General features: G+C 42.3%; 1 protein-coding gene across 1 annotated transcript in view; it reads left to right on the forward strand.

The window, feature by feature from the left end:
• Nrdc (nardilysin convertase) overlaps positions 1-25,205 on the forward strand; it is a 71,034-nt gene that overhangs the window by 44,802 nt on the left and 1,027 nt on the right. Inside the window, exons 17-32 of the mRNA XM_059255851.1 lie at positions 36-90; positions 6,633-6,737; positions 8,412-8,535; positions 10,787-10,873; positions 12,573-12,692; positions 13,975-14,026; positions 16,223-16,373; positions 18,507-18,634; positions 19,487-19,649; positions 21,137-21,168; positions 21,398-21,536; positions 23,270-23,317; positions 23,595-23,647; positions 23,973-24,056; positions 24,843-24,933; positions 25,059-25,175. Of these exons, the coding sequence (XP_059111834.1) occupies positions 36-90; positions 6,633-6,737; positions 8,412-8,535; positions 10,787-10,873; positions 12,573-12,692; positions 13,975-14,026; positions 16,223-16,373; positions 18,507-18,634; positions 19,487-19,649; positions 21,137-21,168; positions 21,398-21,536; positions 23,270-23,317; positions 23,595-23,647; positions 23,973-24,056; positions 24,843-24,933; positions 25,059-25,175 (1,549 nt within the window). The remainder of the gene's footprint in view (positions 1-35; positions 91-6,632; positions 6,738-8,411; positions 8,536-10,786; positions 10,874-12,572; positions 12,693-13,974; positions 14,027-16,222; positions 16,374-18,506; positions 18,635-19,486; positions 19,650-21,136; positions 21,169-21,397; positions 21,537-23,269; positions 23,318-23,594; positions 23,648-23,972; positions 24,057-24,842; positions 24,934-25,058; positions 25,176-25,205) is intronic.

Consider the following 25,205-nt stretch of genomic DNA (forward strand, 5'->3'; position numbering starts at 1 on the left):
AATATATCTTCTAATCGTCATGTTCTCTTTCATAGAATTTTTGAAGAGATTCAGAAAATTGAGGATAATGAATTTCATTACCAAGAACAGGTATTAGAAGTCAAATTATTTTTGCATGTTATATGAACAAATTGGAACTGGTGTGACCATTGTCCCACTTGATGGAAGTATCACTGGAATTTTAATTGTGCTTCTCAAGATGGTCTTGACACTTTTGTTGTTAGCACTTAGGTTACAAGGGAAGACTAGGCCCATGACCTAGATCATGATGTGTGACCGTTTTTCTGTGTAATCACCTGTTTTGTCTGTCCACCTTGATAAACATTTAATGGAGAGCTTGCCATGGAATTCAATAGTTTAGGAATTCAAATATTGTGAAGATATTTTATAAGGTAATCAATAGTAATTACCATGTAATATTAAGAACACTTGAGATTTGGGAATTTAAGGGAGAGGAGTTTTTCCTTGATTGAAGGTCTTCATGGATATGATAATTTGAATTGAATTCGCCAAAGACATAAGATTTGTTTATATTCCAAGGAATTGAAAATACTTAGGTAAAGAGCTTTGTGGGCTCGGCCATGCCTCAGTGAGTAAAGTACTTGCTATGTATGCATGAGGAACTGAGTTTGGATCTCTGGTACCCATGTAGGTAAAAGTGGAGGCCTGGCATGGTGGCACATGCCTTTCATTCCAGCACTTGGGAGGCAGAGGCAGGTGGATCTCTGAGTTTGAGGCCAACCTGGTCTATGTAGGAAGTTTTATCTCAAAAAAAGGAATAGAGGAAGATACTCAGCCTTGGCCTTTGACATACACTACACTTGGTTGAGCGCACCCATGTCCCATGTTCATACATACAAATGATCTTTGGGGCATTATGAAAAAGTCAACCATCCTGTATATGTGTATTATAAGTACATTCAAATGAAAGTACTGTATAATATTGAAAGTAAAGAGTTTAGAGAAGGGGTGTGTGCTCGCATGTATACATGCCCTTTGGAAGTCTGTTGAAGCCTGTGGGTTGCTGCTCAGAATAACGCATTCTGTGAGCTCCCAAGCTTTAGAGAAATTGCTGTCACTGCACAGGAATGGCTGGTATACCCTCACCTAGAGACTGGTAATATTTTTCATTTGCTTTCCTCTGTGTGTGTGGTTGTTGTTGTTTTTTTTGTTTTTTTTTTTTTTTTTTTGGTTTTGGTTTTGGTTTTTGGAGACAGGGTTTCTCTGTGTAGCACAGTTGGGAAATTTACCACTGAAACAATACTGTTAATATATATCCCATAGAATAGTGTTTTTAAGTATGTAGAAGTACAATTCACAAAAGAATACAGGAATAAACGCTCAGAATAGTAAAATAGTAATATGTGTCTGTCTTGTGTAAGATCCAGTGGAATGTCTAGTGATTTTCAGAATTGTTCAGCAGTGACTATGCATGGTATTTTAAATATCTGTAGTAACTGTATTGTGGTTTTTGTGGGTGGTAGTCATAGACATTGCTCATGTTACCATGTGTACTGCTGATATTGATACTTTTATTAATTTATCTTTATGTGGTGCTGGGGATTGAATTCAGGCCTCTTGCATTTTAGGGAGGTACTCACTAAGCCATGTATATAGCCTCTTATAATAAAAAATTAGAGGTTAATGAAAATATGTTGTAGTGATATATTGTGTACCCCAATAAAGCTTGCCTAGGGATCAGAGGACAAAGCCAGCCACTTTAAACATAGAGGTCAGAGCTGGGTGGTGGTGGCACACACCTTTATTTTATTTTATTTTTTTTATTTTTTTTGGTTTTTCGAGACAGGGTTTCTCTGTGTAGCTTTGTGCCTTTCCTGGATCTCGCTCTGTAGACCAGGCTGGCCTCGAACTCAGAGATCCGCCTGGCTCTGCCTCCCGAGTGCTGGGATTAAAGGCGTGCGCCACTACCGCCCGCCTTGCACACACCTTTAATCCCAGCACTTGGGAGGCAGAGGCAGGCAGATCTCTGTGAGTTCGAGGCCAGCCTGGGCTACAGAGTGGGTTCCAGGAAAGGCGCAAAGCTATACAGAGAAACCTTGTCCTGAAAAACAACCCAAAAAACAAAACAAAACAAAACAAAAAACCAAAAAAACATAGAGGTCAGGCAGTGACACCTTTAAATCCTAGCATTTGGGAGGCAGAGATCCATCTGGATCTCTGTGAGTTTAAGGCCACACTGGGAAAAGAGCCAGGCATCGTGGAACACACCTTTAATCCCAGCACTAGGAAGGAAGTAAGATGGCAGGGCACAGAAAGGTATATAAGGCATGAGTAAACAGGAAGTCTCTCTCTTGAGGCTGAGGATTTTGTAGAGATAAGAATGTGGCTGGCTCGTTCTGTTTCTCTGATCTTTCAGCTTTTACCCCAATATCTGGCTCTGGGTTTTTTATTAATAAGACCGTTTAGCAATTCGTGTTACAATATGTGATTTCTTCCCACCAAATTCAGGGTCTCCCTGATTTTGTCCACTGACATAAGGGTCCTAGATATGAGAGCTCTGATTTATAGCCAGTCAGACTATTTGAAAAAAGGTGGCTTTTTTGATGGTTACCAAAGTCTGTCCTCTCAATGTATAGCATAAGTAGGGAAAATGTAAGTTCATGAGGGAAGTTGCAGAAACTCCAGTTATTATTGACTCCTCTGTAGTATTTTCTATCCTTGAAGCCATCTAAAATTAAAAGACTTACTCTGTGAAACTGGAAGGCTGCAGTGTCTCACCTGAGCCCCTAGAGGGCCCTATAGGCACTCTTCCCTGTAAGTTGATTGATTGATAGAGCTGGTATCCACGTAAGTCCTGTCCAACCAACCACCTTACTGGGAGTGCGTTTTCTCATCAGTTGTGGTGGCAACCATGGGAGTCAGAATCACAAGGGGAGAGATCAGAGTGAGCATTTGTATACCGCAGCTGTAGGTGACACCCAGATTCCTATGTTCTTCATGGTTAAGAGTGTCTTTTTCCACCCCGTCCCTCTATTAGTCATTAGCAGGACATCTCAAGATAAACATTCACTGACATCTCCATATGTCATAGCTCCTCATCCCTTCCTCCTGCATCTTTGGTATGCTGCCTTGATATTAAAATATGAGCTCAAGACATCTTAGATCAAAACCTAAGCAAATGTGAAAGGAGAACAAGTCAGAAAAGGCCAGTTTTGCTGTATAAACTGCTGAATTACTTAAAGTATGCCAAGTTAGTTCTGTTTGGGGGTTTGTACATTTCTATTTTAAATAAAATTGTTTCCTCTTCACATTTTTTTCTGACTTTCATCAATGAAGGCAAATAGGAATGCCTTTCTTGAAGTAATATTTTTAAAGAAAAAATTTAAGTTCTATATAGAAACTTGAACGCAGTATGCGTCATAAGTCAAATGTTTGAAATGGAGCTATTTAAAATATTTTACTTATTTGTTGTGTGTGTGCTATAGCACACATCTGGAGGTCAGAGGACAGTTGGTAGGAGTCAGACAATTTCTGTCATGTGGGGACTAAACTGAGGTCATTATGCTTGGTGGCAAGTGCTTCTACCTGCTCAGCTATCTTGTTGACTTCTAGAGCTATGTTGTTAAAGATTATTTTTGTAGGCAGGACCAATAATGTAGCAATTAATGGAAGGCAGTTTATTGAAATGAGTTTTTGAAATGAAAAAGTTTGTAGAAGACAAAACAGGTACAGAATGTGTATTAGCAAATGTTTGAGAAGCTGTGGATGGATCTAAATGCTCAGGCATAGCTGGCAATGATAGATGTCACAGCGGCTTTGAAAAAGTTCGTCAGTTTCCTCAAGAACTAAAACAGTTACCATTTGAACTAGCCACCTAGCCACGACTCTTCAGTGTATACCCAAGAGAATTGGAAACATAGATATCCACAAACTTATGTACAAAGGTTCATACCAGCATCATTTATTGTAGCCCTAAAGTAAAAATAACTATTCATAAATCATTAAATAAAAAATGAAGCAGAATATTCTTGTTATGGAATATTATTCAGCCGTAAAGAAGTGATTTTGTATTACAACTGGACCTTTGAAATGTTATGTTTAATGAAAGAAGCCAGACACTAAAGGTTTCTTGGTAAATGAGTCTATGTTGTTGCAGGATATTTGATCACACCGTGAACCCCAAGATTGTGTTATTTACTGGAAAAACCTGTTTCTAGTTGTGGTGTAGTTCAGCCCTAGCACACACCTTTAATCCAAGAGCTTTCTGCTTTAATATTGTAAACAGGATTAAATAAAGTCAACCATATGTCAAGAGGTGGAGCAGGCAACCAGTTGACAGGAAGTGAACAAGAAAAAAACCATAGAGAGTAAGAGGGAGTCAGGAGGGTGGATAGAGAGATGCACAGGAAGTGGAAGGGAGGGATATTCAGGTTGAGGTTTGGGTTTGAGATAGCATAGGACAAGAGAGGTCAGGGACTTCAGCAGAGGAGAAAGGTCAGCTGGGTACTTTGTCTGCTTCTCTGAGCTAGCAGGCTTTCCGATATCTGGCTCCAGAGTCTTTACTGGTAAAATTGAATGATTGAGATTCTGTTAAAACAGCACTATTTACTGGGAACAGTACAAGTAAATGGAGAGTGGCAGAACACAGGTGATGACTATTAGGCTGAGGGCAGTAGAGTATTGAGTATTCTGAGTTGGAGAATGATGAAGTGTTTGAAACTTAGTGTAATGATGGAACAGCTTTGTAAATATGGAAACGATTGGATTATAGACTTTCAAAGAGTAGATTTTGTGGTTTATGGATTACAGCTTCTAATGTTAAATTTCAAATTGTTAAGTCTAAATCTAAAATTATAACTAAAAATCTGTGTGTGCACATTTTCATTTGTGATGCTAGAGATTGAACTCCCGTCATAGCAGGCAGGGCACTACCACCGTGATGATACACACCCGGTTTGTTTGTTTGTTTGTTTGTTTTAGCAGGCAGGGCACTACCACTGTGATGATACACACCCGGTTTGTTTGTTTGTTTTACCAGTACCCAGTCTATTGCTTTTGCGCCACAGGTCAGCTTTAGCTAGGGTCCATTTGTCAGAGCAAATGCCTTTCATTGCTCAGGTTTCTACCATGTTGGCTAGAGCAGTTGCATTACAAGGAAGAAGCTGGTAAAAATAACTCATTAAAAAGGTAAAACAAGACTGGAGAGATTGCTCAGAGATTAAGAGCAATGGCTGCTCTTCCAGAGGTCTTGAGTTTAATTCCCAGCAACCACATAGTGGCTCACAACCATCTGTAATGAGATCTGCCACCTTTTTCTGGCATGCAGGTGTACATGCAGGCAGAACACTGCATACGTAATCAATGAATTAATCAGTCAATCTTAAAAGCAGTAAAAAGGTGAAACAGAGCCAGGCCTGATGGTGTGAGCCTGTATTCCCAACTACTCTGGAGACTGTGGCAGGCCTGCCTGGGCTACTGGGCAACTTAATGAGACTCTGTCTCAAAATAAAGTGAAAACAGAGTTTGTGTATGTGTTAGTTACTTTTTTATTGCTGTGATAAAACACCAGGACCAAGACAGTTTATAAAGAGCACATTTAATTGGCTTATGGTTGCAGAGGGTTAGAGGCCATGATGGCAGATGGCGGCAGGACCATCTGAGAGCTCACACCTCAAACTGCAGGCAGGAGGCGGAGACTGCACTGGGGATGGTGGGAGGCTTTTGAGAGCTTAAAGCCCACCCTCAGGAACACACCTCCTCTCCCAACAGGCCACACCTCCTAATCCTCAGATAGTTCCAGCTGGGGACCTAGTATGCACACACAGGGGCCTGTGGGGGCACAGTCATTCAAACCACCAGTGTTCTGGGTGTGCAGTAAATACTTGAGTTGACTGCTTTTTCCCCTGGAAAATTATTTCTACTTTATAAACCAGAGAACTGATCATTTTTCACTTTTAAGTTGAGATAAAATTCTGATTAATATAACTTCTTCTTAGAGACTATTTTTATACACCATAATAAATGTCCGTTTTTTAGTTCAGTGTGATTTTAATACATATATACAATGTGTAATGCTCAGATCAGAGTAATTGATGTATCTGTTACCAAAACATTTTTATGTATTTAGGGACTGTTTAAATTCCTTTTTTTTCTTTTTCCTGGCTATTTTGAGGTATTTGTTGTTACCCGCAGTTCTCCTTCTGCTCTGCAGAGCACTGTCACTGCTGCTGTCCTGTGGGGCCTGTGCCTGTTGGCTCTCTCTTCAGCCCCTGCCTCGTTCTATTGAGACTCCCTCGACTACTTTCTACTTGTCACTACTCTTATCTAGTGACACACTGTAGTTTAACTGGTGGTGCTTCAGTGTTGAGTCCCCGTCTTTATTGACATAGCAGTCACGTTGTTCAGTGTGGGGCTGGGCTGCTCTCATGAGAGGCTGGTGTGACTGGAGCAGAGTAGGTTGGTCCTGGGCTCAGGGTGGCACTTGGCAGGTGAAGCTTCCTGGCCCTGCAGCATGGGCTTGCTCTCTTGGAGTCCTGAGCGTCCTCTTACAGTGACATAGTGTCCTGTTAGAGCCACTCAGATGCTTCTGTCTCAGGTGTCTGCTGTGGTGGACTAAGACAGCAGTGGGGGCCCTCGTATGAAACGTAACGATTGTACGTACCTCTTTACAGACAGATCCAGTGGAGTACGTGGAGAACATGTGTGAGAACATGCAGCTGTACCCACTTCAGGACTTTCTCACCGGAGATCAGCTTCTGTTCGAGTACAAGCCAGAAGTAAGGAGCAATCCAGTTTAGAACTTGCTTTAGGAAAGAGAGTGAAAAACTATAGAGATGTTTTTAAGAACTGTGAGAATGGAGAGAATGTGGTAAGTTTAGTCAGAATTGTTGTTTGATTAAACAGAAGACTAATGAGTGATTTCTCACAAGTCTCTTACACAGGCCATCTTTTCTGGTTGTTGGAGACAGTCTCATGTATCCTAGGCTGGCCTCACACTTGCTCTGTAATTGAAGATGACCTTGAACTCCTGATCCTTCTGCTTCTCACAGGTGCTATGATTGCAAGTGTGTGTCACCATGCTGAGTTCATGTGGTACCGGCTGCCAGACCCAGGGCCTCTTACATGCTGGACAAGCACTTATGCAATGAGTTAGATCTCTCACTCCATTCGTTCATCTTTTGATATAAAGGATGAAAATAGAAACTTATTACACAACATTTGTAATTTTTCAAGTGCTGGAACACTTAAAATAGTTAAGGCAGTTTCTAACATTTGTGTAGTTTGGTTCTAAGCATTTTTTAAATTGCCTAGCCTACTTTTAATTGGAAACCCAGGACAATTAATTTTAAAACTTATATGGGTGTGGTGGCACATGCCTTTAATCCCAGCACTCAGAGAGGCAGAAGTAGTCTGATCTCGGTGAGTTCAAGGCTAGCCTGGTCTACATAGTGAGTTCAAGGATAGCCAGAGATGTTACACAGAGAAACTCTGTCTTGAAAGAAAAAAAAATTAGTACTTAATATATTTACAAGAAAAATGCAGCTGCCCCTGTATTAGAAATAAATTACTTACACAGGCCTATAATTATAGCTGTTTGGGAGGCTGGGCCGGAGGGTCTCAAGCTCAAGTCTGCCTGAACTGCAGGCTGAAATTCTGTTTCAAAATAAAAAGTCAAAAGATGCTTTGGGATGTAGCTCAGTGGAGGAGAATTTGCCTAATGTGCATGCAGAAGGTACGAGGTTTAATCTCCAGGGCTACAAGGATTAAAGACTTACATATAATATGTGTACAAGTGGACAACAGTTGATTAGTCACTCCTCTGCTCCTGGGGACCAAATCAGCTTCTTCCTGTAGAGTAGCTTTTGTCAGCCTGGATAGTTTGCCTTTAGGGAATATTTGTTAGTGTTTGAAGATACTTTGTTTGGGACAGTTAGGGATGGATAATAGGGTACTGTGGTGATATCTTATTTTAGAAATTCGTCTACAGGATACTCCTAGGGCATAGTGGGTAGAAGCCTGAGATTGTACAAACGATCTTAAAATGCATAAGATAGGACCCAACAATAAAGTTAGCTGTCCCAAGATATAGCTTATATTAAACACTGCTTCCTGCTACCCAGTGACAGTAAATGACAGTAAATGACAGCCCTGCTCCTTTATTGCTGGTCCCATTAGAGTGTGAGGGTCCAGATGAGCCGCATTTAAAGCACCATGAGGACACAACATTTCATGTTTGTCAATTATAGCTCAATAGAAGTAAAAATAAAGGTTTTGAAATAGTAATAAACTTAGAGTTTTATAAATTAGGTTCATGAATTAGAAACAGTTCACTGACACCAAGACACTAGGGTAACAATGCAACTCTTTTTCTAACAGGAGTGTATTCATTTAAATTGTTACTATGTTTTCTGCCTTCCCTTCTCTCATGTCCTCCCTGTCCCCTTTGTTAGGTCATTGCTGAAGCCCTTAATCAGCTGGTTCCTCAGAAGGCAAACCTCGTTCTTCTGTCCGGTGCTAATGAGGGAAGATGTGACCTCAAGGAGAAGTGGTTTGGGACTCAGTACAGCATAGAAGGTAAGAAACTGATGGTCCTCCTTTAGTTGAGTATTTCTGACTCAGCCGAGGATTTTTAAAAAAAGAATCTTTGATTTATGTGTGTGGATGTGTGTGGATGTATGAGTTGATGTGCAACCATGTATATGTGGATGCCTGAGGAAGCCAGAAGGCGTCAGATCCCATGGAACTGTAGTTACAGGCAGTTGTGAGCTGCTGTGTGTGTGTGCATGAACAGTAGGTATTAACTGCTGAGCCATCTTTCCAGCCCTAGCGGGGAATTTTAACTTGATGGTTCTTGTGGAGACAAAAAGTATGTGTGTGCGTGCGTGCGCATATATATAATTTTAATTTTTGTTAATTTTTTAGACAGGGTCTCACTTTGTAGCCTTGACTGACCTTAGACTCATTATATAGACCAGGATTGCTCTCTCTCGCTCTCTCTCTCTTTTTTTTTTTAAAGAGAGGATCTCTCTACATAGCCCTGGCTATCCTAGACTTACTATGTATATAAGACCAGGATGGCCTCAGACTCTTAGAGATCTGTTTGCCCTGCCTCAGAGTGCCGCAGTTATAGGAGTGCTCCCATACCAGGCTCGAGATGGCTGTCTTAAGGTTTCTCTTGTCTGTACTGTTCTTAGCATTATTTCTAACTCCCCATAATGGCTCATTAAGCTCTGAACAATGGCTTTTCTAGTCCAAAGTTCCAAAGTCCTTTCACAATCCTCAGACAAATGTAGTCTGTTCTGTCACAGTAATACTCCACTCCTGGCACCGTAGTTAGGGTTTTTGTTGTTATGATAAAACATCATGACCAAAAGCAACTTGGGAAGGAAAGGGTTTATTTCTTCTTACAACTCTTCAGGTCACACTTCATCACCAAGGGAATTCAGGGCAGGAATTTGAGGTGGGAACCTGGGGGGCCAGACTGAAACAGAGATCACAGAGTAGGGCTGCTTCTTGGCTTTTCAGCCTGCTTTCTTATAGCATCCAGGGCTACCTGCCAGGGGTGATACCATCCACACACAATGAGCTGGGCCTTCCCATATCAATCATTAATCAAGAAAATAGCCCAGAGACTTTCCTATAGGCAATATGGATGGAGGCATTTTCTCAATTAAGATTACCTCTTCCTAGATAAGTCTAGGTTCATGTCAAGTTGACAAAAACCAACCAGGATGCTGGCCTCAAACTGACAGAGATCTGCCTGCCTCTGCTGCCTGAGTGCTGGGATTAAAGGAGTGTACCACTATGTCTGGCAAAAAGTATAAGTTTTTAAAAATTTATTTTGCAATGAAACATACTTGCACTTTGTGAGCAGTTCTTTTCTGCTATATTTATATTTTTGAATTAGTGAAAATATCCTACTTAATTGGTTATTTGGTAGGTAGATTTTTTTTTACTTTGTTATTCATTGGTATTACTTATTGTTTTTGAGGCAAAGTCTTACTATGTAGGTTTGGCTGGCCTGGAACTCAGAATCTTCCTGCCAGCGCCTCTCACTTTGTTTTAGAGCAGTGGTTCTCAGCTGTGGGTTTCAACCCCTTTCTCAGGGGTCACCTAAGACCATCTGAAAACATAGATATTTACGTTATGATTCATAACAGTGGCAAAGTTACAGTTATGAAGGAGCAATGAAAAGAACTTTACGGTTGGGGACACCACTACACAAGGAGCTGTATTAAAGGGTTGCACCATTAGGAAGGTTGAGAGCCACTGTTTTAGAGGACTGTTTCTTTGGAGGCATCACTGCCTAGCTCCTGCTCTATGCCAATAAAATACCAAACTATTCTTTAAGAAAAACCAGAAGAGAGAGAGAGAGAGAGAGAGAGAGAGAGAAAGGAAAAGAGCACTTCTCAGACTTCACTGTGCATGTGTGTCACGTGGCGATCCAAAATAGATTCTGGCCACATGTGGTAGCACGTATTTATAATCCTAGTACCCAGGAACCCAAGACAGGAGGAACTCCAGTTAGAGCATAATGCAGGCTATGCAATGAGACTTTGTCTCTAAAAATGAAGAGGGAGGGAGGTACAGGAAGAAAGATTGACTCTGAATCAGAGAGAGTCTGGGTAGGACCTGAGTCTGCATTCCGAACACTGTCTCAGATGATGGCGTTGCTGCTGGGTCCTGCTTTGACTAGCAAGTTTCTAGGTTTTGTAGCTATGTCTGAGGAGAGATTTAGTGGTGAAGACCAGTTGATGGCTGGTTTGTTAAGAGAATTCTGAGTGTTGCATTATTTGTTGGATCTGTTTATTTTTCCTCTCTACAGATGTTGAAAACTCTTGGGCCGAACTGTGGAAGAGTAATTTTAACTTAAATCCAGATCTTCATCTTCCAGCTGAAAACAAGTACATAGGTTAGTAAAATGTAATCATTGAGTATGTTGATCCATGTGCTAATAAAACATTGCTGTGAGGCTGGAGAGATGGCTCAGCGGTTAAGAGCACTGACTGTTCTTCCGGAGGTTCTGGGTTCAATTCCCAGCAACCACATGGTGGCTCACAACCATCTGTAATGAGACCTGGTGCCTTCTTCTGGCCTGCAGGCAAACATACAGGCAGAACACTGTATGCATAAAAAACCCATGTGAAGTACATGGTGTTTACAAATGAATTAATATTTTAGGATGTCAGCAGTATTCTGGGGTAGGAATTACTATTGTCTTTGTTTTCTAGTGGAGAAAAACAAATTTAGAATGCAAAGTGACTTACCCAAGTCACTGGAGGAACCAGGCTTCTAATGGTCATAGCTGACCCTTTCTTTCATAGGAAGAAACTGTTAGAAGGTTGTGAAATCAGGTCCAGCCAGATAGCTTAGCAAGTGAAAGTGCTTGCCACTGAGTCTGACCTGAGCTCCACCCCTGGAGTCCATGTGGTGGAAGGAGAGAACCAATTCCTGCAAGTTGTCCCTGTCTTTACGCCCCCTCCCCAGTGAGCAAATGTATTAAGAAGAAGATGGATTGGGAAGTCAGCATGATGGGCTTGAGTTTGCTGTGATGAGTGCTGAAACCTTACAAAGCCTATGTGAATGGAAGATAGCCAAATGTTTAACTGCATATAGAAATGGTGTTACTTCAAAACATTTTGTTCTAAATAGGCATCTATCTATTAGTTTGCATTGACAAATATATTTCTAAGTTTCAGTGAGAAAATTAAAAACTGGAGGTTTTACAAACGTTTGTAACTATAGTTTACTTAGGACACCTTTCTTCCCAGCAGTTCCATTCATCATCCATATCCATAAGAGATGAAAGAAGGCACTCACATCCATGTCCTTGCACCCTCATGGCAGCACTAGTCACAAGAGCCACGAGGTCAATGAACCAAACTGGTACACAAATACTTTAGAATATTATTCAGTAATGTAAAGAAAGGAAGTATTGATACATATTACAACGTGATGAATCTTTAAAATACTGTCAAGGGGCTAGATAGCAGACTCAGTGGTTAAGAGCACTTGTTGCTCTTGCAGAGGAACAGGGTTCAGTTCCCAGCACCCACATGACATGAGTTACATATGGTTCGGCTCAAGAATTTTCAGTATCTGTAGAGTAACCATACGGATGCTAGGAATTGAACCTTGATCTTCTGGAAGAACAGCCAGTGCTCTTAACCATTTCTCTAGCCCCATCAATACTTTTTAATAAATACATTATGTGCATCTTTTATTCTCCATTTTCTTTAAATTAACTATCTCTTATCTCTTACCTAATTAACGTGTTAACTAAACAGTTTGCCATTAATGTGAAATGACAAGTTAGGGTTTATTTGAACAGAACTGTTTGGTAACCTTTCAGAGTCCTTAAGGTTGGCAAAAGATATACTTATTGAAGAATCTATTCATTCAAAGATTGAGTTATACAAGTACCCTGACCCAAAGGCCACCTTCTTCTAGTTAACAATTACTTGAGAAAGGGCATGAAGCTGAATGTCTGTCTAGAGATAAGAATCTACTGTTGGGAATTAGACATGTTCAGTTTTCATCTAATGTAAGGCCCAAGTGTACACTGTATTCCAATATTTGAAAAATGATCACTCTTTTGTTCATGTTGTTAGCCACGGACTTTACATTGAAGGCTTTTGATTGCCTTGAAACTGAATACCCTGCTAAAATTGTGAACACTCCACAAGGTTGCCTGTGGTATAAGAAAGACAACAAATTCAAAATCCCCAAAGGTAAGATCTGCCCTCTAAAGGAGTGAAGTAGGAGATCTTTCTCTAATATAGCAACCTCTCTGTTCCTGTTGCCTACCTCCTTCCCCATCACTTTTCCTTTGAAGGCCTCTTTTACACTCACAGATGAATAGTGTGCTCCTATGCTTATAGGAGTCTATATAGACATCTGCTTTCTAGGAAATAGAAAGTCAGCTGTAGGGCTGCTGAGATGGCTCAGCAGCTAAAAGGCACTTGATGCCAAGCTTGATGTTCTGACTTTTGATCCCCAAGACCTACGTGGTGGGAGGAGAGAACCAGCTTCTAAGAATTGTCCTCTGACCTACACACACACACACACAATTAAAATTTTCAATTCTAGAAAGAAATTGTTTTTAAGTATTTTCTTTCTCAGAACAATGAAATTAGAACCAGATATTTGATTATCTTAAAGGATTAATTATATTATTTGAACATTATGTTTAAAAACAGATAGAATAAGATATGAGGAAAATTATTCCTAGATACAATAGAAAGCCTAATCCAGAATTGTAGCGTGAATCTTCCCCAATTGCGTATCTCTGCCCTTTGCTTCTAGCATAAAGCATGTGCAGTTTGGGACTAAACAGACTCTAAATTCCTTATCTTTTAGATGATGGCCCAAACTGTGGTGTTGTTGTGTTGGCAGCTTGGAGTCGGAGTCTGAGGCTGCCATTTAACCAATGTCCTGTCCTTTACACAGCCTTTCTTTCCTCATTCCTCCCCATGCCTCCTTTCTCCAAAATCTCACTCAGTATGTCCAGGTCTGCCTCCAAATGGCAAACCCCCTGCCTCAGTCTCCCAGGTTTGGGGAGTTGAGGCTGTACCATTAGAGTTTCTTGAATGGCTTATAAGAACTTAGAAATAGTAATTGCCGTTTATTCAGCTTCTTTAGAAAACAGCTGTTGTTCTAACTTCTGTGAATACCAAGTTGCTTGATTAATGTCCTAACTTGTAGACTTGTATACGTATTTTTGCCTGTCTGAAGTTACTGATAAATATGGTTATTTGTAGACCTTTCTGTATGTGTCTGATATTCCCATAGGTTAAAGCATGCCTTCTATGATACTTTATTTGGAATGGTAAAAAATACCCTTTAAAAGCTTTTAGAGTAATAAAGTATGTAGGGATAAAAGAGAATAAACTTGTAATGAAGCTTTCAGGATTAGTGGTTTAGACTTTCAGAGCCACATTGGGGAAATAGTGGGTGTTAAAGTGTTTCAGCCCTCTGGCCTTCTCTGTTTTACTCACGGTCTGTTTCTTCCAGCCTACATCCGTTTCCATCTGATCTCACCTTTGATACAGAAGTCTGCAGCGAAGTGAGTGTTTGGGCTTTGGTGGTGGTGGTAGTGGTGGTGTTATTTTTTCCTCAGAAAAGAAAAAGAAAAAACATTTAACTGTTGACTATGCTGGCCAGTTTTATGTCAACTTGCACAAGCTAGAATTGTTTTTGAAGAGGGAACCTCAATTGAGAAAATGCCCCCACCACATTGGCCTATGGGAAAGCCTGTGGTACATTTTCTTGATTGACAGTTGATGTCAGTAGTGCCATCCTTGGGCTGGTGGTCCTGGGTTCTATAAGAAAGCAGGCCGAGCAAGCCATGAGTAAGCAAGCCATCAAGCCATAAGCAGCACCCCTCCATGACCTCTGCCTCCAGGTTCCTGCCCTGCTTAAGTTTCTATCCTAACTTCCTTTGACAATGGATTGTGATGTGGAAGTGTAAGCAAAATAAACTCTTTCCTTCCCAAGTTGCTGTTGGTCATGGTGTTTCACCACAGCAGTGATAACCCTAACTGAGAACAGTGCCAGGAGTGGACTATTGCTGTGACAGACTGGACCATGTTTTGGGGAGGACTGTGGAAGGACTGTGGGCTAGAGCAGCCCTGGAGTGTTCAGAGCTTGATGAGCTGTTCTGGGACCTTGGAGGATAATGCTGAGCGTGATGCAGATGATGAAGCCTGCCTTGTGAAGTTTCAAAGGGAAGCCAAGACTCCATGGGGCCTTTTGTGTGATATTTCACATTAAGAATCTGTGGTGTCTGGTTAGCCGGAGCTGAAGAATCGGCTGTAACGAAGAAGAGATCAGTACCATGGAGGCAGACTCTTCTGAGAAGTGTTTCCTCAGAGCCAGCACACTGAGCGTTTTATGTAACTGTTGGAAAGCAGTTTTCTTTCAGTCTGAACAGTTGGTTACTTTCTCTTTCAGTACTTGAGCTGTGCTGGCTGTTTTATGGTTTCTGTTTGTTCTCTGTGCTCTGAACAAGTTAGAATAGCTTGTAAGCAAATCACAGAACGACTGCATTGGGGAAGGCCCTAAAGTCCAGCCCTCACTCTGAACTAGGAATAGAGCCATCCAGGTGCTGGCTCCCTGTCCACAGGGAAGACTGACTGACTTTCTGTTGGTCTAGTACCTAAAGACTTGCAGGGTTTTAGAATTTATTTTGTTTTAAATTGTGTGTGTGTGTGTGTGTGTGTGAGAGAGAGAGAGAGAGAGAGAGAGACAGAGAGAGAGACAGAGAGAGAGAGAGAGAGAGAGAGAGAGAGAGAGAGAGAGAGAGAGACACAGACTAGGGGTGGGGTGGGGTGCTGCTGCTGCTGCATGTGGGTGAAGGTTCCAGAACAGGCCAGGAGAGGGCATTGGATCCCCTTGAGCTAGAATTATAAGCTGTTGTGAATTGTCTGTTGTGGGTGCTGGGAATTGAACTCAGGTTATCAGCAAGAGCTTTTAACTGCTGAACCATCTCTCCAACCCCAACTTCCAGACTTTTAATTATACCTTGGGTTTTTTAAAACACATTATTCATGTATTTATATAGATAGCTGCACTGTGGGAGATCAGAGGGCCTAAAAGTGAGTCATAGGAAAGGCTTAGAAAACGTTAGTGCGCTTCTTTTTCTTTGTTTTCTTGATTTGAGATAGGGTTTCTCTGTGTAGCTTTGGAACCTTGTCTTGGAGACTTGCTCTGTAGACCAGGCTGGCCTTGAACTCAGAGATCCGCCTGCCTCTGCCTCCTGAGCCCGGGGATTAAAGGTGCATGCCACTACCACCTGGCTGCATTTCTTTTTCTTTGCCTCTTAATTAGAAAATCCAGCCTTAAATGGTGAGCATTCCTACTACCCACCCCACACCCCCATGTGTTACTGTTCTCCCTTTCCTCATATTTTAAATTTACAAGTTGGAAATCCTAAGCCTGATTGGTACCAGGGTTGATGGCTAGTTGGGGCTGGTTGCTTCAGATGCTGGATCATTCCCTCATTGTGTGTGTGCCCGTTGTCATTTTCTGTGTGTATCTGACGTGAAAAGACTGGGGGAGCTACTGAAGTAGTCCTATGATAGACCTGTGAAGCTGAGTCCTGAGTAAGCTAGGCTTCCTTTCACACCTCATGGGTTGTGTGTTCTAGAGAAGGAAGGAACACCTTATTAAAGGTGAAGGTTCTTCCTCTGATAGAAACAAGTCTATGTATTCCTGTCTTTTCTGCCAGTTAATGATGCTAGTTACATTTTGTACTTTCCAGTGTTGTCCTCTTTGACATCTTCGTCAATATTCTTACTCATAACCTTGCTGAACCAGCTTATGAAGCGGACGTGGCACAGCTGGAGTATAAACTGGTAGCTGGAGAACATGGTTTAATTATTCGAGTGAAAGGATTCAACCACAAACTACCTGTAAGTATACGAGCTCTGTTTTTCTCAGAGGAGCTTTGAAATCCCATATTTATCTTTGTTGCCCCAGAGCACTAAGCAGAGGCCCAAATGTGGTCTTTGATAGGAGGGCTTCCCGGTGGGCGGTGTCCTAGGTCTTCCTTGCATATGACACCTGCTCTAACTTTGAACATACATAGCAAGGTTCTTGCCCTGGCTTCCCTCGGTGATCACTGTGATGTGGAAATGTAAGCTAAATAAACCCTGTCCTCTGTAAGCTGGTTTTGGTCAGTGTTTTATGACAGCAACAGAGAAGCAGACTAGAACAGGCCTATCCCTGAATCTGGGGCTTCTCAATCTAAGGATCCTCCATCTCGGGGTGCTGTGGTGCCTGGCTTTTTCTGACATGGATGCTGGGGGGAACTCAGGTCCTCAGGATTGTGTGGCACTTTACTGACTGAGCTATCTCCCCAGCCCCAAGAATTTTTTTTTTAGACAGTGTTCCTCTGTGTAACTTTTGGAGCCTGTCCTGGAACTCACTCTGTAGACCAGGCTGGCCTCGAACTCACAGAGATCCGCCTGCCTCTGTCTCCCGAGTGCTAGCATTAAAGGTGTGTGCCACCACCGCCCAGTCTAGCCCCAAGAAATTTGTAAATATATACATTATATATATGTATATCTATTAATAAGACATTAATATATAACTGACAGTGCATAGGAAACACCTCCACTTTAGGTCTGATCTCACTTCTGTTTGCTCTCTGTTTTTCTGAAGCCCACACTGGCATTTAGGTTTGGTCTGAGGTAAAGTCTCACAAAAGAGCAATAACAGATTTAAGGAAGGACATTAATATTCTGGGAATTGGGTTCATATAAGAAAGGTCACACAGAAAGAACCTGGCAGAATCCGGCCCGATGCTGACAAAACTCTAATTCTTCCCTTTACACCTTTGCTTCTGTCTGACCAGCAGGAGGCACTATGGAGTCACTTACTTTTGTCCACCTTCAGGTGTAGCTTTAAGATTCAAACAGATTAAATCCCAGAATACAGTGGATGTCGTTTGGGAAATAAGCTTAGAAAGCTGTTTAAAATACAAATCTTAGAAAATTGGTGTTCTCTATTTTTTTGAGGTATACCTCACCTTAATACTTAAGAATAATATATATTTATGTGTAGAAAACTAAAGACTGATTTTATTTACAGAATATAGGTGCAAACTTCCTAAAAAAAAAATTGAAAATTGGGCCGGACAGTGGTGGCGCACGCCTTTAATCCCAGCACTCAGGAGGCAGAGGCAGGCGGATCTCTGTGAGTTCGAGGCCAGCCTGGGCTACAGAGGGAGTTCCAGGAAAGGCGCAAAGCTACACAGAGAAACCCTGTCTCGAAAAACAAAACAAAACAAAAAAAAAACAAAAAAAAAATTGAAAATTGAATATAAGAACATTGTACAATAAATAATGCACTTTGGCTACGTTCCTGATGACAGAGCTGCTTAGTGTGAGGAGGTTGACGACACAACTGTGGTGGCTGATCCAGTAGGCTTTTCCCTCCGAAGCAGTTACTGCCCTTTAGAAATGATTGGAAACAAGTATTTGAGTTACATGTTGGGGGGAAAAATGCCTAGGAAACGGAAAAAGTTTAAGTTCTAGCTAAAGAAAATCATAAAACTTCACATTTCTGGATAAGACAATTTTTGTTTGCTTTGTTTTTTTGTGATAGGGTCTTACTATGTATCCCTGGCTATCCTAGAACATGCTCTGTAGACCAGGCTGGCCTTGAACTCACAGAGATCCACCTGCCTCTTCCTCCCAAGTGCTGAGATTAAAGGCGTGCGCCACCATGTCTGACTTGGATAAGACAATTCAATATTAAACAGTTATCACTGCTTCCAAAATTTATGTGCAAATATAATACCCTTTCAATTAAAGGCACATTTTAAAAATAGTTTGGAAGGAGAACGATGAAAACTGAAGGCATATTGCTTCGGCTTCGAGGAATGTCACAGCTTTGGCCTCCGGGGACTGAGTCCTGAGGACTTCTCTTGGGTCCCCTGCAGTACCTTTTCCTCCCTGGCCCTGGTGCTACTGAGGAAAAGCTTTCCTCCTTGAAGTTGAGTGTTTTCCATGCTTTGCTGCTTAAAGTGCTGTCTCTTTTAGCTGCTCTTTCAGCTCATTATCGACTACCTGGCGGAGTTCAGTTCCACACCCGCTGTCTTCACAATGATAACGGAGCAGCTGAAGAAGACCTACTTCAATATCCTCATCAAGCCTGAGACTCTGGCCAAGTAGGTACACGTGGAATATGCCTGAAAACGCTTGACTTCGTAGGAGGCGGTGGATGAGTTGCTGAATTGAATTGCTCACCATGTCAGTACCTTTTAACCTCCTCTATTGAGAAGAGTGCAGAAGGGAGCTGAACACCTGAGCAAAAGTGTAAACCCTTTGGGACATGGATCCCCTGGCTAATTGCAACCTGCATGAGTATCTTGATGTGAATCAGAGAAAGGTGCCTTGGGGCACTCCTCTTTAGCTGATAGAAGAACTCTGTGGGAAAGTCAGAGAAGGCTTCTGTGAGTAGACACAGCCCTTTGTCTACGTGGCTTTAAGTCCCTTCAGGACTTCATTGCTTGGGTGTCTGTAAATGGTCATCCAACAGCCTGACCTTAAACACAGGTCCTGCTGTTTTATAAGTGACAAGGAAATTGAATCACAGACATTAAGAACTCGAGAAATCCAGTAGCTATTATGGGGACAGTTTGGAGATGGGGAGTGAAGTTAGTCTGATCGTGAACTAAGGCCACTGCAATCATATACACTTTAGGACTAGCTAGAATTACACATTAATGAGACTTCTAACAAAACAACAATAATTAAAAATTGGTGTGCAATTAGTTAAATTTGACTTACTTAGCAACTTACATGAAATATTTCACTCTATACCTGAGACAGGAAGGTGCATTGTATTGGTGGATAAACCCATTTAAAACTTTGTATGCAGTTTAATTGCTATTTTGGCTATTTTGGCATTTTTCTCCTTCATACATTATGATGGGAATCACTTGTCTTCTATAGAATCTTGACCTAACATTTTTCTGAAGATTTCTTGGAACATTTGTTTTTAAATGTCCTTTGTACAGAGATGTGAGGCTTTTAATCCTGGAATATTCCCGCTGGTCTATGATTGACAAGTACCAGGCTTTGATGGATGGCCTTTCCCTTGATTCGCTGCTGAACTTTGTCAAGGATTTTAAATCCCAGCTCTTTGTTGAAGGCCTGGTACAAGGGAATGTCACCAGCACGGTGAGTGAGGTGCTCTTACGGTAGGCGGGGCCTATGGAATTACATTGTTCTAAAGGTTTTATTGGGCTAGCATCGGCAAATTCTGGTAGGAGTTCCTGACCTCTGATGCCAGGCCAGGTCATATGAAGAAGACTGTTTATGATTGAGTGAAAGGGGTTTGTTATTAATTTTGTTTTGGTTAAATTTGCTGAAGACCATATGAGAAAACCATAATGTAGAGATTAAAATAGGAAGAGGAGAATGATAAAGTATGTGTACATACATGCACAGCCAGAACCTGCATGCTGAGCTTGGTCAAGCTAAGTGATAAGCAGTGAAATATCCACTTATTTTTGAAGTATCTAAGTAGTAGGATGGACAAAAAAGGTGGAATGCTCATTTCCAGGGTCCAGTGGGGCTGGGAGGGAGGAAGAAGGGAGGTGTTTAATGAAAATATGTTTCCCAAGTGTGACTATAGTTAACCGAATTTGTGTGTGTGCATACACATACATACACATTATATATGTACATGTATATATATATATATATATATATATGTGTGTGTGTGTGTGTGTGTGTGTGTGTGTGTGTGTGTGTGTATATATTTATTTGGTTTTTCAAGACAGGGTTTCACTATATAGCCCTAGCTGCCTGTAATTCGCTCTGTAGGGCAGGCTGGCCTTGAACTCACAGAGGCTGGCCTTGAACTCACAGAGATCTGCCTGCCTCTGCCTCCTGAGGATTAAAAATTGTCCTGGAATTAAGAACTGTACACTTTGTTAAGTGATAAACTATGTTATATGAAAATGATGAAGCCTGAAAAGAATGAAATAAATGAAAAGCGCTTAGGAGACAACTGGGGAGAAGATGCCCAAACTCCCTGGGGAGAGGGACCTGAACTGTAGTGGTCTTTTGCAGAATATAAAAATGGTCACTCGTAGAACTGTGGCTTCTGTTCTTCCCCTTCTTTCTGGTTTTATCTTCCAAAACAGCCTTGGTTTCCACCCTGCCAACAGAAAGACCTTCCAAGTCTCAATAGCTAGAAAAGTAGGACTAGCTAGTTGTCTGTCTGACACAGTGGGAGGGCCAGGCAGGGGTTTGGGCTGAGGATTTGGTGTCATGAAATAGCTGCAGAGAAACACTTCACAGAGTTGAGTTCACTTAGCATTGTATAGGCAAACCAGGTCTCGGGAGGAACAGAAGGGATGTACTCAGTCAGTCAAGTGCTATCCTATTGCTTACTCTACCATGGCAGATGTGTCAGCTGCCCAGACTTCCAAAATACAGCCCTGGCCATAAGTATGGCCTAGCTAGGGAAACCAGTGTGAAACGGGGAGCTGTTAAAATGTAAACACACTAGGCAGAGGGGCAGCTTGAGTCACACAGTATTTGATGAACATAACAGCTTGTCCAGGGATTAGGTGACAGACTCTCTGCTTTCCTAATGCTGTCTGCCCTAAGTGCTGCAGGGAATTAGAAAATTGGAATTATTCTCTTTTACCTTTCAGGAGTCTATGGATTTCCTGAAATACGTTGTTGAGTAAGTATTGGTTTGTTTCCTCTGAGGTTTAGTGCTCGTCCCAGGAAGAAGCATTACACTGTAGCTCAGCTGACTGTTTCACAGCTCTTTCAGCTCCTCCCTCTGCTTGGTTTCTTGAGCCTGATGTAAACAGAGCAGTTCAGAAGGGAGGAGAAACCTGCCTTCTTCAGTTTGGGGTTGCGGGAGAGCATAAGGTCTGCTTCTGTGACCCACGCTGACTCTTTTGCAGCAAGCTGAACTTCATGCCCCTGGAGCAGGGGATGCCTGTGCAGTTCCAGGTGGTGGAGCTGCCAAGCGGCCACCACTTATGCAAAGTCAGAGCTCTGAATAAAGGCGATGCCAACTCTGAAGTCACTGTGTACTACCAGGTGAGTTGGCCCCATTGCACAGCACGTCTGCAGTACCTAGGCATGAGTTCACTCAGTGGCCTTAAAGGCCCTTCCTTTTGTTGCATTAAACTCCAGGCCATTTGCCCCCCTGGAGTTTCTGCATTTAAAAACTGTCAGTAAAATGGGCCTCCTCTTTTTAAAATACATCACATTGAGTATTGTTTTATTAATCAACCAGTTGGTAATGTAGAACACATAATAAAATGTGATGGAAATTCCTACATAGTCCCTAACAGAACCCAAGCAATAAGAAGATATTTTTAAAGGACAACTTGGAAAGAGATGAAATAAACCTACCTAGCTAAGCAATCGGCAGAACAAACAGAATGACTGCCAGATGAGAAAAAGTCCTCACCTGCATTTGGTGGGATGGTAAATCCAGGGCAGAGTTCTTTGTTCTCTGGGACTCAGATCTCCTTTGTGTGTGTGGTGGAGGGGGCGGGGTGGGGGGTGGAGACTTTGGTAGCCTGGGCCTGAGTCTTTCCCCTCTATTGTATGTATAGGTTTCTACAGGAGCATGTGGAAGTAGGTCAGAGGCCAGCCTTGGGGATCATTCCTCAGGTCATTCCCTTACCTCTTCCTTTAAAAACATTGAGACAAAGGTCCCGCACTGGCTTGGAGTGCACCAAGCACGCAAGGCTAGTGGCCAGTGAGCCGAAGGATTACAAGTACATGCCACCATGTTGAGAATTTTTTCAAAAGAATTATTTTTATTTTATGAGTGTTTTGCCTGCACATATGTCTGTGTACCACACGAATGCCTGGTACCTGCAGAGGCCAGAAAAGGGTGTTGGATTCTTGGAACTGGAGTTACAGATGGTTGTGAGCCACCATTTGGGTGCTGGGAATTAATCCTAGGCCCAACGCCAGCATTTCTTAAATGTGTATTCTGAGGAGTGAACTCAGGTCCTTGTGCTTATAGGGCAAGCACTCACCATCTGTGCTCTTTCTCCAGTCATTCCTCCTCTCCATGCCTTTTCTTACTGTGACATTGTCCTGGTTGTCAGAAGCAAATGCATCTGCCTGATGCCATGGTCATGCCATACTGACTGCTTCCTTTAGGAAGCTCTTTCCCTCCTCCCAGAACACACTTGACTGCTTATGTGGTGGCCCTCTTAAAGGCAAACAGGACTTCTTGGTGCTTGTTAATCTCTCTATCCTCTTCCTCTGGTAAAATAGGAAAGATGAGGAGTGAATGTGTCAGAGAAGCCTGCAGGAGACCTACTCCAGTATGTACTAGCAACATCCTTGTTTGGCCTCCATCCATTCTTTTATTCTGAGTTAGTCTGCTATTCTCCAGACTTCTTAGGTACCTTCATAGTACTTGGTTTGTGTCTATGTGTTTGACTGCAGAAGTTACTATTCAAGTGAGAAACAGATTCAGATCCTCCACAATCACTCACCATTTCCTGCTCCTTGGGGCCTTGAACTACGTACTTATTTTACAGTGTATCCTGAGCCTTGCAGGCAGGAGCTGTCAGGCTAAGTGTTGTTGTCTTCACCCATGTCTACTTGGAAGTCTACACGAATGCCAACAATACAGGTGTCCCAGCACTATTCCTGTTCTCAGGCTCGTGGGAAGGAAGGCATAGGAAACAGGATTGTTGGGGCAAGAAGCTAGGGAGTGAAACCTAAGAAAGTGGTTGCCAAGATTGTTAAACCCTTGCTTGTAATCGTAAGCCATTGCTTGTCTGATCGAGTTTTCCCTTCAGTCAGGTGCCAGGAGTCTAAGAGAGTACACTCTTATGGAGCTGCTCGTGGTAAGTGCATGGAAGTGGTATTCAGGAGTTCTGGTCTACCTACCTTGAGGCCAACCTTCATGGCTAAGGGCTGTGGACCTGGGGTAGTCAGAAACTTGTAATTGGAAGGTCAGGTGGTCATTTATTCTCATATGAGCAGTCAGGGACTTAGACCATTTAGGCCTGTATGGGAGGATTTTGGATGTGATGTATTTATATAGATATATATCGCCTTGGAGTGAAAAATTGAGGTTTCTCTTCTGGAAGTTTGGCTGATGGAAAGTATGTTGAATTACAGATGCACATGGAAGAGCCCTGCTTTGACTTCCTTCGAACCAAGCAGACCCTTGGGTAAGTCTGCTGGCAAGAGCACTTGAGGGCCTGGAGCTCCCTTGCAGACAACTTGCCAGTCTACTCTGGCCCCTATACCTTACTCTGCAGTTTGTATGTTAAGTTTTTCAGTTTGTTCAGGCGTCTAGATAAGCCAGAAAAGTGAGTTGTACCCAGTTCAGCATCAGAGTGGGTACCTTCACTTGAGCCTACAGCAGCTGTACACATGCTTATGTTCCTTTTGGGACTTCCAAAAGGGCAGAAGCCCGTTACCCCATGCTCAGTGCTTCTCTGGACAAGAACTAAGTGACCAAGTGAACTCCTCTAACTTCTCTGTCTTTTTCAGGTACCATGTCTACCCGACCTGTAGGAACACATCTGGGATTCTAGGATTCTCTGTAACTGTTGGGACTCAGGCAACCAAGTACAAGTAAGAGAGTAAATGTGTATGCCCTATTCTAGATATGGGGGTAGGGGTGGGACCCTGAATCTTGTACAACTGTGGCTAAGCATGGTCTGCTTTAGTTGAAAGGGGTGGGTGGATAATGGACAGACCATCTAGGACTAATCAGAGGCTTTACTGGTTCCATAGGGTGTGGTTCAAATCCTACAGGTCACTGCAGGGCTCACTAATGTTTGTTTTCAGGGAGACTAGACTGATGATGTGGCTGGTCACTGAATACACAAAGCCCTGGGTTTGACTCTTAGCACCACGGAAAGCTAGGAATGATAGCATCCTCTTGTAATCAAGGCCAGCCCCGGCTACATGACTGTCTTAAACCCGAAAACCACCAGATGGTTAGGAGTACTTGTTCTTGGAGAGGACTAGGATTTGATTCCCATCCCCCACATGGTGGCTCAAAACTGTCTGTAACTCCAATTTCAGGGAACCCAATGTGTTCTTTTGACCTCTGTGGGCACAGGTACACATGTGAGCGACAGATACATACACACACACACAAATCTTAACACCCTTCCCCCCAAAAAAAACCCCCACAAACACTCTGAGCCTGAGGTATAAGGCCTTGACAGTTTCAGCTGTGGCATGGCCCTGCTGGCTATCATTTCGTCACTGTGGTACCAGAAAATGAGGCTGTAGATGAGAGGAACAGGAGTTTTTCCTTGTTTTCTTTGCTTTCCTGGCTTGGGGTAGAAAACTTTCAGCCTTTATGCGAATGAGCCTGAATTACTTTGGCTTCTACCCAAATTGTTTCAGCTCTGAAACTGTTGACAAGAAGATAGAAGAATTTCTTTCCAGCTTTGAGGAGAAGATTGAGAACCTCACTGAAGATGCATTCAATACTCAGGTGACTGTTGCCCAGTCTTTGTAAGCCTTGAGGATACCAGAGCTGCTCACTACCATGCCTGCATGCTGGGCATGTCTATCACAAGCCAAGTTTGTTCTGAATGGGTGTGATGTCATGGCTGACAGGTCACAGCTCTGATCAAGTTGAAAGAGTGTGAGGACACCCACCTTGGGGAGGAGGTGGACAGGAACTGGAATGAAGTGGTGACACAGCAGTATCTCTTTGACCGCCTTGCCCATGAGGTAATAATTTTTCAGACCAGGACAGCCCTG

Source organism: Peromyscus eremicus, chromosome 2, assembly GCF_949786415.1.
Source record: "Peromyscus eremicus chromosome 2, PerEre_H2_v1, whole genome shotgun sequence".
Taxonomy (NCBI): Eukaryota; Metazoa; Chordata; class Mammalia; order Rodentia; family Cricetidae; genus Peromyscus; species Peromyscus eremicus.